The 10,824-nt window shown below is 49.6% G+C and overlaps 3 protein-coding genes across 3 annotated transcripts; all 3 read left to right on the top strand.

Annotated features, from left to right (window-relative positions):
• LOC112886796 (protein LURP-one-related 8-like) lies at positions 1-1,035 on the top strand. Its single transcript, XM_025952792.1, has one exon. The coding sequence runs from the start codon at positions 128-130 to the stop codon at positions 773-775; it is 648 nt and encodes a 215-aa protein (XP_025808577.1). The 5' UTR covers positions 1-127; the 3' UTR covers positions 776-1,035.
• A 2,296-nt stretch (positions 1,036-3,331) lies between these two features.
• LOC112886735 (protein LURP-one-related 8-like) lies at positions 3,332-4,609 on the top strand. The gene has a single exon (XM_025952714.1). It carries the CDS (start codon positions 3,609-3,611, stop codon positions 4,257-4,259), a length of 651 nt encoding a protein of 216 aa, XP_025808499.1. The 5' UTR covers positions 3,332-3,608; the 3' UTR covers positions 4,260-4,609.
• Positions 4,610-7,308: 2,699 nt separating this feature from the next.
• On the top strand, positions 7,309-10,787 carry LOC112883894. Its single transcript, XM_025949153.1, has 4 exons — positions 7,309-8,409; positions 9,340-9,555; positions 9,649-9,740; positions 9,855-10,787. Exons 1-4 carry the CDS (start codon positions 7,309-7,311, stop codon positions 10,555-10,557), a joined length of 2,112 nt encoding a protein of 703 aa, XP_025804938.1. The 3' UTR covers positions 10,558-10,787.
• Positions 10,788-10,824: the final 37 nt, after the last annotated feature.

Below are 10,824 nucleotides of genomic sequence, written 5' to 3'. Positions count from 1 at the left end.
ACTCCAATCAATTCAATCCCAATCTCCCAGCGCAGCACCAAACCCACTTCCCTCTTGCTCCATCTGTACCGAGACCAAAACAGAGAAACCACCTCGTCTCAGCTCAGAAACAACCAGAGGAGGAGCCATGCCCAAGGTGCACCCCAACGCCGTCGCGCCGGAGCCCGCTGCAACCACCACCACCAGCCGTGCGGCCGAGGAAGAGCCGCCGCCGGCGCTGCTGACGGTGTGGCGCAAGTCGCTCCTCTTCAACTGCGACGGCTTCACCGTCTTCGACGCCAAGGGCAACCTCGCCTTCCGCGTCGACTGCTACGCCTCCGCCCGCCGCCGCGCCGAGGTCGTGCTCATGGACGTCGCGGGCAAGCCGCTCCTCACCGTCCGCCGCAAGAGGCTCAGCCTAACAGACCACTGGGTCATCTACGACGGCGACGGCACAGCCAGGCCGCTGCTCTCCGTCCGCCGCCACGTCAGCCTCCGATCGTCCAGCAAGACGCTGGCGCACGTCACGCCCCTGGGCTCTGCTGCTGCCTCCGCCGCGGAGTACGTGGTGGAGGGGTCGTACGGGCGGCGGGCCTGCGCGGTGCGCGACGCGCGCGGGGACGCGGTGGCCGAGGTGCGCCGGAAGGAGTCGGTGGGCGACGACGTGTTCCGGCTGGTGGCGGACCCGCGCCTGGGCGAGCCGCTGGCCATGGGGCTCGTCATCGCCCTCGACGAGATGTTCGGCGGCGGCCGTGGCTCGGCGCGGTCGCTGCTGCGCAGGACATGGTCGGCGTAGTTAGGAGCGCATGGGGGCTCAGGGCCACGACTAACGCTGATTGTTAGCGGCAGCATAGTTTTTAGCATGCTGGCTGCAGCGGACTGCAGAGAGAGAGAGAGAGAGAGAGAGAGAGAGAGAGAGGTGTATAGCTAGTAGCTAGCTAGTGTGCCGCATCAGAGTTATTCAGCATATGAATGCGGTGCCCAAGCGTTTGTAGCTCTTGTCTGAAAACAAATTGTAAAATTGATGCAATAGACACAGCAAAACATGAATCGATCGATGGGCGGCTGCCTAGATTTGTTTTTATCAGGATGTTGGAGCATATATACTATATACTATTAGTTTGTTCCTCATGGCTGGCAGTGGATGCTGCGTGGGCTTTCCATTGGCATGAAGAATGGTGATTATCTATCTTTTGGGCGCACTAGCTACATACTTGCACTGCATGGGATTATTTATTTGCTTTGTCAAACAGATCACTAAAGTACTACTCCAACTGGTTATTAGCTAGCTGCGCAAATCAAATATAAAAGGAGGAAGCTAGTAACAAGTGCGCATTTATCAAGAGTCAACAGGTGCTGTGCAACCATCACACCATCTTTTACAAACTAGTACATCTAGAGTTTGTTTGTGACAGCCCAATTTAACTGATATCATCGGTCTACGCACATCATGGCCACTCTCTGCTATACATTTGTCGCGGTCATCTGATGACATCTGTGTGTGTGTTGTGAAGAACTAGAAGGGGCTAGCTGGTGGTTTGGATATGCTCTGGATCGCCTGTCCCCTCCCCTGCTAGGTTTACATGTGGCGTGGTGCCTGTCCATTGCTTGTCCCATCTAGGATCGGAGTATACTACGTTACATGGGCCGCCTGATGCATCGATCTGCATCTAGGAGTATATCTCTTGCCACAGGGGAAGAAGCTTTTTATTTATTTATTTTTTTTGTGCGCGCGCGCGCGCTTGTTTGGTTGCCACTGCACAAGGACATGCATGTGCCACTGGAAACACGCTTGCAGTCTGGGTTCTCAGAACTCATCATCAGGATGGAAAAATTAACAAGACAAACAGTCTGAGCCCGCCGCCTGTTTGGTTGATCTGAGGCACCGTTGGCCATCGAGACGGGATCCACGGACCCTTCTTCTTCTTCTTCTTCCGTCCTGTATCCGACAAAGCCTCAAGTTGCAGTGGGAGCTGGACGGCATGACCGCAGCAAAGCAAGCATGCAGGCAGGCCGAGCCCCGGCAGCCCTGCCCAGGTATATGCTGGCGGAGCCGATCGACACAGCATCTGTTCCATCTCAACCTTGCACCTTATTTGTCCAAATGATAGTGCCGCATGCATCTATCTTAGCTAGCCAAAATAACTAGGAATATTTGCTAGCTTCTGAACAGATGGGTGGTCACTATTAAAGGGATCAGCTCAACCAATTAACACAAAAGAATCATATTGTAAATAATTAAGATAAACGATAACAGCGACTAGGGAAGTAGTAGGTCGTATACCATGTAGCAACTACAAGGAGCTTTTCTGTGCCCAGATTGCTTTGTTCAAATAAATTGGAGAAGGAAGTAGAATTTTGAGGGATATGATCCGCCGATCAATCATGAAACAAAAACAAAAACAAAAAAAAAAACGTAGGAAGCGCTTTCTCTCTTCTACATAACTGTAATTCATGCCCATGTCCTCATCTTGCGAGATATACTGTAAAACTGACCCACATACGAGAAAATAAATCTTTAGTTTAATTATATTCCTCACGTGGGAGAGTTGCACAAATTACAAAGCACAAACTAAACTCAATGGATTGGAGTACCCTTGTCAGTCTCCTCTGAACAGTATCTTCTAATATGCATATGTTACAACTTTCAACTTCTATGCTAATTATCGTGGAGACGGTTCAAGCTTGAATGTGTGACAGACTATATATAATATTGCATGCAACAGGGTCCATGCATGGTTGTTTGATCATCAACAGATGAAACGAAAGCAGGAGAAAATGGAGGAAAAGAAATAGTAGAGTGGATCGAGAAGGGAACTCCAATGCTGATCGTCGTAAGCAGCAACATATGCAGAAGACAGAGAAGACGACTCCTCGCAGGTGGAATCCAAATGATATTTATTTAGCTTTATTGATATTTTTAAATCATTTTGGTTAAATTAAAATGGTTTGACTTGGGATAAATCTAAAAGAATACTTATTTCGAGAGAAAGGGAGTAGGAGTGCGTGAGTGAGTTTCCGCATATGTTTAAAAAACATAACGAACATGTATAGATGCACCGTTGAAAGAAGTGATTTTTTTTTTTGCAAGGTTGAAAGAAGTGATTTTTGTGATGTAGTATAAGTTTGATGTACAAGACGATGCGCATAACATCCTGTGTGTGTGTTTGGGGTAGCAAATAAAGGCATGGCATGGGAGTGCAGAAGCAGGACGCGTGCGTTGGTCTTTGTTGACCGGTAGCTTTGGAGGCGACCAATGACTCTAGTCGCTAGGACATTCTTCGCTATCTCCAAGCTCCCCCTTTTTTCTGCCGCCCATTTTCTGCATGCATGTTCAATACTGTGAGGAAAGTGGATGAATGGGTCGGCGTACTACGTGTGGTGTGCGTGGGCGGCGAGGAATGTAAAGGGCAGCGTGCGAGGTCAGCCGTCCGGTCACTTGACGCTTGGACATGGCAGCCACCCAGAGCCGAGCGCCGTCTCGTCTCCTCTGCAACCGCCCACGACGCACCCACCACACCAGGATGATCGATCCTCTATAAAGACCCCACCCCACGCCTCCTCACAACTCCTCCCTCTTCCACCTCGGCACCTCCGATACAATCCAATCGATCCGGCAAGACAAAACAATGGCCAAGGTGCACCCCAACGCCGCCGACCCAGAGCGTCGGCCGCCCCAGGATGATCAGGAGGAGCCGCCCACGGTTCTCACCGTGTGGCGCAAGTCCCTCCTCTTCAACTGCCACGGCTTCACCGTCTTCGACGCCAGGGGCGACCTCGCCTTCCGCGTCGACTGCTACGCCGCCTCCCGCCGCCGCGCCGAGGTCGTCCTCATGGACGTCGCGGGCAAGCCGCTCCTCACCGTCCGCCGCAAGAGGCTCAGCCTGACAGAACACTGGGTCATCTACGACGGCGACGCCGCCGCGGAGCCCGCGAAATCCAGGCCGCTCCTCTCCGTCCGCCGCCACGTCAGCCTCCGCGCCTCCAATAAGGCGGTGGCGCACGTCACGCCCCACACCTCTGCCGCTGCTGCCTCCACCGCGGAGTACGTGGTGGAGGGCTCGTACGGGCGGCGGGCCTGCGCCGTGCGCGACGCGCGCGGGGACGCGGTGGCCGAGGTGCGCCGGAAGGAGTCCGTGGGCGACGACGTGTTCCGGCTGGTGGCGGACCCGCGCCTGGGCGCGCCGCTCGCCATGGGGCTCGTCATCGCCCTCGACGAGATGTTCGGCGCCGGCCGTGGGTCGGCGCGCTCCCTGCTGCGAAGGACATGGTCGGTGTAGCAGCCACGCGGCTGCCCAAGGACAACCACATGTACAGTACAGATCTCTCTAGGCTCTACAGGGTATTAGGAGCACACAAAGATCCCGGAGGCCCCGGGTGTGAGCGGCAGCCGAGTTTTAGCAAGCAGGCTCCGCCTCGGCCCTGCGCTCAGCAACAATACAGCGTCCGATGCTCATCTGACAGAGAGCAACCAGCCGCGCAGGCGCAGCTAGCTAGTTTTGTCTGTTGTACAGTACGAACACACCATCTCCTTAAAAAATTCTCCTTTTTTCGTTTTCATAGTGTTCTTCCTCCAGGATTAATGTTTTGAGCTTCAGTTTGCTGATTGAACTTCTAAATTCAGAGTTGATACTCTGAGACTGTCTTGTGATCTTGTCTGCTTCATTTGAATTATACCCAAACCAATCTCTACTGCAATGCGGCTCTAGTGTGATATATATACTACGCAGTATGTCCAGTTCAACTCAACATGCTACTACTAGTAGCAGGAAAAAACAAAACATTTGCCTGTCTTCTTATCTCTTGGCCTATTAAAGGAACAGAAAGCACCCCAGCCTGTGGCAGCCTGGCCACTCGTTGTGTTGAGTCGTCTCTGTCAGTGTGCCTCAGCCAATCATAGAGGAGAGCCACGTTTTAATCGCCTCTGTGTTTTGGTTCATTCAACAAGGAGATTGGCAATGAGGAATGTGTGCAGATTGCTGCTCCATGCATGCATGGTCACATTCAGATTGCGCAATCAGATCAGATGCTAGCTAGCTAGCAAGCTTCTCCGATCCTACTGCATGCCCGGCAATTAGCTAGGAGGAGAGCAGAAAGCAACACGTACACCTCTACCTTGCTTCGCCTAACCAAACTACAACTGACAGATAGAGCCGGCCGTGCGAAGACGATGTAACGAAAATTGTTGCAAGCAAGCAAGCAATTGTTCCCTGTCTTGTCATGCTTGCTGCTCTGCAAAGCAGTACAGACAGAGACCCCTGCTGTTACCGTTCATGGCGGTTTACCTGCTACAGGGAGGTACTAGGTTATACCAGCCAAATCTCATTTGGCAAAAGAAATACGAGGAGTAGTTTCTTTGCTCGATAATTCAGCCAGGTACGTTGTCACGTTCAGGTGGTGAACTTAATTTTGCACTTTTTTCTAGCCGAAATGCATGGGACAAGTTTTCCAGGAAAGTCTCTGCACTTTTATTGACTAACATAACATTCTCCTGCACGCATGTCCTTGTGTTCATCATGACTAATTGACTACTAGTAGTAGAAGCAAGAATGCAGCTTCATGTGCGCAAGAAATCGTGGAATGTGTGTCATGCCATGCGTAGTGTAGCTAGCCAGCCCAGCTGTTAGGAGCACATCATTATCCAGACGAGACGACCATGCCTGCAACAAGTCGTGGAATGTGTGTCGCTCTCACCATCGAGTGACAGTTTCGTTCCTTGTTTGCTGCTTATCCATCCATCCATCCATCCATAAATTGACATTTTCAGAAACCACCGATGGTGCCACCTCTGGCGACTGGCGGTGCAGTTCTTTGGCTGAAAACCATCTGCTCGACTGTTTGGCTGCTCGATCATCCATTGTTTTGCTGACACACCCGCTGTCATTCATGCATCCATAGTCCACAGTCCACACAGTTCCGAGATCCCTTGCGCTTAGATCAGATTCCTAGCAGTAAAATCCGAAAGTTCTTTTTTTTTTCTTTGTTCTGTTGGTTCATTTTCTTTGTTGCCGAGCCTACAGGTTGTCATTTTCATGCATGTGCCAGGTGGTTCATGCGACTTCTGGAGAGCTTTTGCGCTTTTTTCCTAGCCGAAATGGAAGAAGTTTTGAGGGAAAAGAATATCTGGTGCACTTTATGCAGTTTTTCAACCCGAAGTTGGAGAAGAGTTGTGCAGAATCTCTCTGCTTAATTATACAGACTCATATTTTTTCTATTTGTACTAGGTTGTTGTGATGTACAGAATCCAAAAGCAAGCCTTATTTTCTGCATGCATGTTTGATTTATTTGTGCAAGCAGTCAACGTCATGCAGGACAGGCAGAGACCTGTGTGTAGTGGCTACGGACCTATAGGATTTTAAATAACTTGTTCTATTAATACGCTTCGTGCACTGTTTCTATGTAATGCTATTTCTATCTGTTCGTGTTTTTTCTGAATATTTATTTTTACTTTACTACTTTGAACTTATTAAAGTGGTACCTGAACTGATATCGTAGGCTTATCAATGCTCAATACCTACCTGTTCATGGGCATCTGAGAATTTTTATGTTTTGTATATGTCTTCCTATCAAATTTAGGATTCCAATTAAGATGTCGTAACAAATGAGCTCCATTAATGTGTTATATGTGCCTACCACTTCCTATATATATGCGCACTCACTTTTGCTGAATGAAGCATCACAAGTCCGTGCAAAGATTTTTAGCCATTTAATATGTTATCCTTTATTAAGACTCTTATTTATTTATTTACTGTTGTACCAAAGGATAGATGAGCGTGTCGTTAGCGCGGCTAAACTTATTCGCCTTGCAAAGTGATTGTGGAAGCAAATGTATATATATATATATATATATATATCTAATGCTGCATATAAGTTATTTTTGTATGTCCTCATTGATGAGTAATGTAAACAATCCAAGCAATGATATGATATGGATTATTTATGTTAGAGCTTCCTATTTTGTATGAAGTGATGGCAATTCGTTCCGCTCGAGTAGCAGTATTTTTGCATTGACCCCCAACTGCAAGATCGAGATTGGTTTGGCTCCAAAATTCGCCTTGCCAAAGTTTTGGCATCCATCTGGTTGCCAAAACTAGTATAATGCATTCCCTATTGAATGGTACGCCAACTGATATGTGGACCCCACCTGCTCCTACTTGAAGTGAGACGCCAACGACCCGCGGGCCGTTCGAAATTTGAAACCGCCCTCCCATTCTCTTCTCTCTCTTCGCTACCCTCCAACGTCTCTCTCTCTCGCTCCTCACGTCAGTCGCGCAGGCCACCACGCCCCCAAATCTCTCCCCACTCCGATCCAGGAGCGGACCAGCAGCCATGGCGACGCTCACGCCGGGGGTGCTGCTCAAGCTCCTGCAGTCCATGCACACCGACGAGCGCGTCGCCGGCGAGCACCGCTCCCCGGTGCTCCAGGTCACCGCCGTCGTCCCGGCCCTCACCGCCTCCACCTCCGACTCCCTCCTCGTCCCCTCCAACGGCTTCCTCCTCAACCTCTCCGACGGCCTCCACTCCACCTACGTCCAGCTGCCCCCCGCAGACGCCGACGCGCTCCTCCTCGCCGCGCGCCCGCACCTCGTCGGACACCTCGTCCACCTCGACCGCCTCCGATTCGCGCGCCCCGTACCCCGCGCTGTCGGCCTCCGCGTCGTCCCGTCCTCCCGCGCACTCCCCTGCGTCGGCACCCCGGAGCCGCTCGTCGCACGCCCCGCCGCCTGCGCCCGCGGATACGTCATCCAGCCCGCCGCGTCGCCATCCGACGCCGCGCCGCCGCTCATGCCGTCATCCGGTTCTGAAACCAGTGATGCCGTCAAAAGGACGGTCCTTGGGCCCAAGAACGCCGTCGCCGAGCCCGCGCCGCCGCCGGCCGGCTCGGCCGTCAAGCGGCGGTTCTCGTCCCCGGCGCCATCCAAGCAGCGAGATCCGTCGCCCTCCGTGAAAGCCGCCTCACGGGCGCCATCTCCATCGATGAAGGGTGCATCCCGGGCCTCCTCGCCCGCGGTGAGGGGCACGCCCAGGGCGACGTCGCCGGCGCCGTCCAAGTGCGCCGTGCCCAGCCTCGTTGCGGCCAAGGAGGAGAACCGCCGGGCGGCCAGGGAGCCGGCGATTGTCGTCCCATCAAGGTACCGGCAACCTTCACCGGCGGGAGGGAGAAGGGGAGCGGCGTCTCCGGCTGTCGGTGGGAGGCGGACGTCCCTGTCCCCTAGTTCGCGGCGGCTATCCGGGGAAGGGACTGCCAAGAAGAAGGTTGGAGTACTGGTGGCTGGGATCTCCAAGATGACAGATTTGGGAAATGGGTCGGCCATGAAGCCCGGGAGAAAGAGCTGGGATGATCCAACAATGTTCCTTGCAGCCGCAGCTGCAGGTTCTGTGATGAAATCCAGGGCCAAGGTTCACAAAGATACCATCCTCAGGACTCAGGTCTGGATCCTGTTACTACTTTGTCTTAAATTTGGAACATTGTGCTTGCTAGTTTGTTTCCTGGCCTAATTGCTGCCAATGGTACTAGTGTCATTTTTTCTGAATATAAGCATGGGGACGGATACTTCATTTGAGAACTCAAGGAGTAAAACTTTATTACTGCCTGCATCGTGACTAGAATATGTAGTAAAAGAATTAATTTCTGAACTTTAGTTGAGACCAAGTTAAATTGAAACTGAGCTTGAACTCGAAGGTGTAAGGTACACGTATCGCTATGCACATCAGAGATCTTGCAAGGCACATTCAGATGGGATTAGAAATGGATGGCTGCGAAATGCATACAAGGGAAAATCCAGAGTATGAATTGACCATTTGACCATGAACAGCCCAATTCATATTCAGATGAGGTTAGAAATAGATAACTGCCCTCATATGAGGGAACTGTCCCCAGTGCTGGTCATAATATTGAATACCCGATATAGTTCATTTAAATGGATTCGGATAGATAGTTGACAAAAACATAAAATTGGTAAAAAGTTACTGTAAACATAATACTTGATTAGTACGATCATAACTCTGGTAAACTGTAATCCTTTTTGTGAACTGTTCTGGGTAACGCTTTGTTGTTTGCAAATATGGCAACAAGATTTGTAATCATAGCACCATGAAAGAAAAAACTCCAAGGACATGGTGCTATGATTACAAATTACAATAAGCTTGAAATTTCGAACATATTGATAAATGCATCTACAATGGTGAGGTAATGTTTACTCCGAGCACATTGTGTATCAATCATTTTGCCGTTCAGAGCTGGGATCTGTCTGAATATAATTCTGAGTAACTAGAAAGTTGCGTACCTGTTCAGAGTACACTAGAAAGTTGTATTTATACCTGCGCAGTAAGCATTTTTATCTGCTTCTGTATCAACAGGAAGCAATGTCGAGACGATTAAGTGATGCTACAACGGAACAATCCAGTAATGATGATTCCTCTGTTGATGAGTGGCCAAAGCCTCGTAAGAAGGTAGACTCTGCTTCGGTAAAGGCGAAAACTATAGTTCCAAAAATTAAACTTCATGATCCTAAATGGACTGATGGCAGCATTCCATGGGATGCAGTTTCTGATAAACTCTCAACTATCGGAAGGGTAAGCACTACGCGCTCTAGTTTGTCAGCTAGATGTCTCCATTTATTGTTCTAGACTCGAGTCTCTAACATAATTTCTTTACTTAATTTGCAGGAAGCTATTGAACGTAGAGATGCAGCAGCAACTGCTGCTGCTAGTGCTCTACAAGAGGCGATTCTCACTGAATCAGTTGTCAGGAACCTAAGGTATTGAGCACTTTCTTTTTTTTCATCAGCTGAAGACAAAGTCACAAGACCTATGTATTGTATTCATTTGAAAGCGATGTGGTTAATTACATCATATTGATTGTTTGTCTACAGCAAGTTCTCTGAAATTTGCTCGTCATCAAAGACCTCCAACCCACTCCCTACAGTCGATATTTTCCTTGCTGTCTATGAAGATACTCTCAAGTGGAAGACAATTGCTGAGTCTATGGTGACAATTGAGGCTGACGAAGCGTTCTTGGAGAAATCATCTCATGATTGGGTTCATGCTGCTTTAGCCACTGATCTTGAAGTCCTCAAGCTACTGAATGGTGCCACTGAATCCATCTCTCGGATGAAGAGCACAAATAGGCCAAAGGCGCCTTCAGTGGAACCACCAAGAACAAGCCTGTCCAGGAAGCAGTCACTTGGAGCTTCTGCAAAGGCCCAGCCTAAGGTCTCGCCGAGCTCCACATGGAACAACACTGAGAGCATGTATGAGACAGTTGAGCTTTCTAAGATCTTGTGGCGTGAGGTGCATATGTGGTTCCTGAAATTTGTGGATGAGGCACTGGATGTGGGCTTCCACTTGTTTGAAGATCAGAATGTGGCAAGTAAGGGAAAGCACAGCAGCCACATAACGGTGGTTCTTTCACAATTCAAGAAGATCAGTGACTGGTTGGATGGAGTTGGGAAGATTGCTGAGGAGGAGAAAACAAAGGAGAAGATTGAGTGCTTGAAGCGCAAGATTTATGGGTTTGTCATTAGCCACATGGGGTCTGCGTTCGAGAGCTCTGTCTCAGTTTCATCTAGGAGTTGAGGGATGCTTCATGCTCTGAAGCTGACTTCGACTGCCATTTTTTTTGTTTGGATTAAGGTTATCCAATTCAACAGTGAGGTGGTGTGGGCTACAATTGTAGCAGTGGTGTTTTGTTTTTTTAAGTTATGAGTTAAGGTCTGTGAATATGCATTGTTTTGTGGTTATGATCTTCAAATGACTTTTGTTTATCAGTTATGAAGATAATGATGCCATTGCCTTTTCATGGTTAAGTTGAAGATGGGTAGGCGCATTTTGTGAAAAATACCG

Source organism: Panicum hallii, chromosome 3, assembly GCF_002211085.1.
Source record: "Panicum hallii strain FIL2 chromosome 3, PHallii_v3.1, whole genome shotgun sequence".
Lineage (NCBI taxonomy): Eukaryota > Viridiplantae > Streptophyta > Magnoliopsida > Poales > Poaceae > Panicum > Panicum hallii.
Note: the sequence above shows the minus strand (reverse complement) of the source record. Positions and strands in the feature narration are given on the sequence as shown.

Excerpts from the sequence above, each read along its gene's own strand:
- LOC112886796 (XM_025952792.1), top strand. The coding sequence starts at position 128 with ATGCCCAAGGTGCACCCCAACGCCGTCGCGCCGGAGCCCGCTGCAACC.
- LOC112886735 (XM_025952714.1), top strand. The coding sequence starts at position 3,609 with ATGGCCAAGGTGCACCCCAACGCCGCCGACCCAGAGCGTCGGCCGCCC.
- LOC112883894 (XM_025949153.1), top strand. The coding sequence starts at position 7,309 with ATGGCGACGCTCACGCCGGGGGTGCTGCTCAAGCTCCTGCAGTCCATG. Across the intron at positions 8,410-9,339 it reads ATACCATCCTCAGGACTCAG|GAAGCAATGTCGAGACGATT; the intron begins GTCTGGATCCTG and ends CTGTATCAACAG. Across the intron at positions 9,741-9,854 it reads TCAGTTGTCAGGAACCTAAG|CAAGTTCTCTGAAATTTGCT; the intron begins GTATTGAGCACT and ends GTTTGTCTACAG.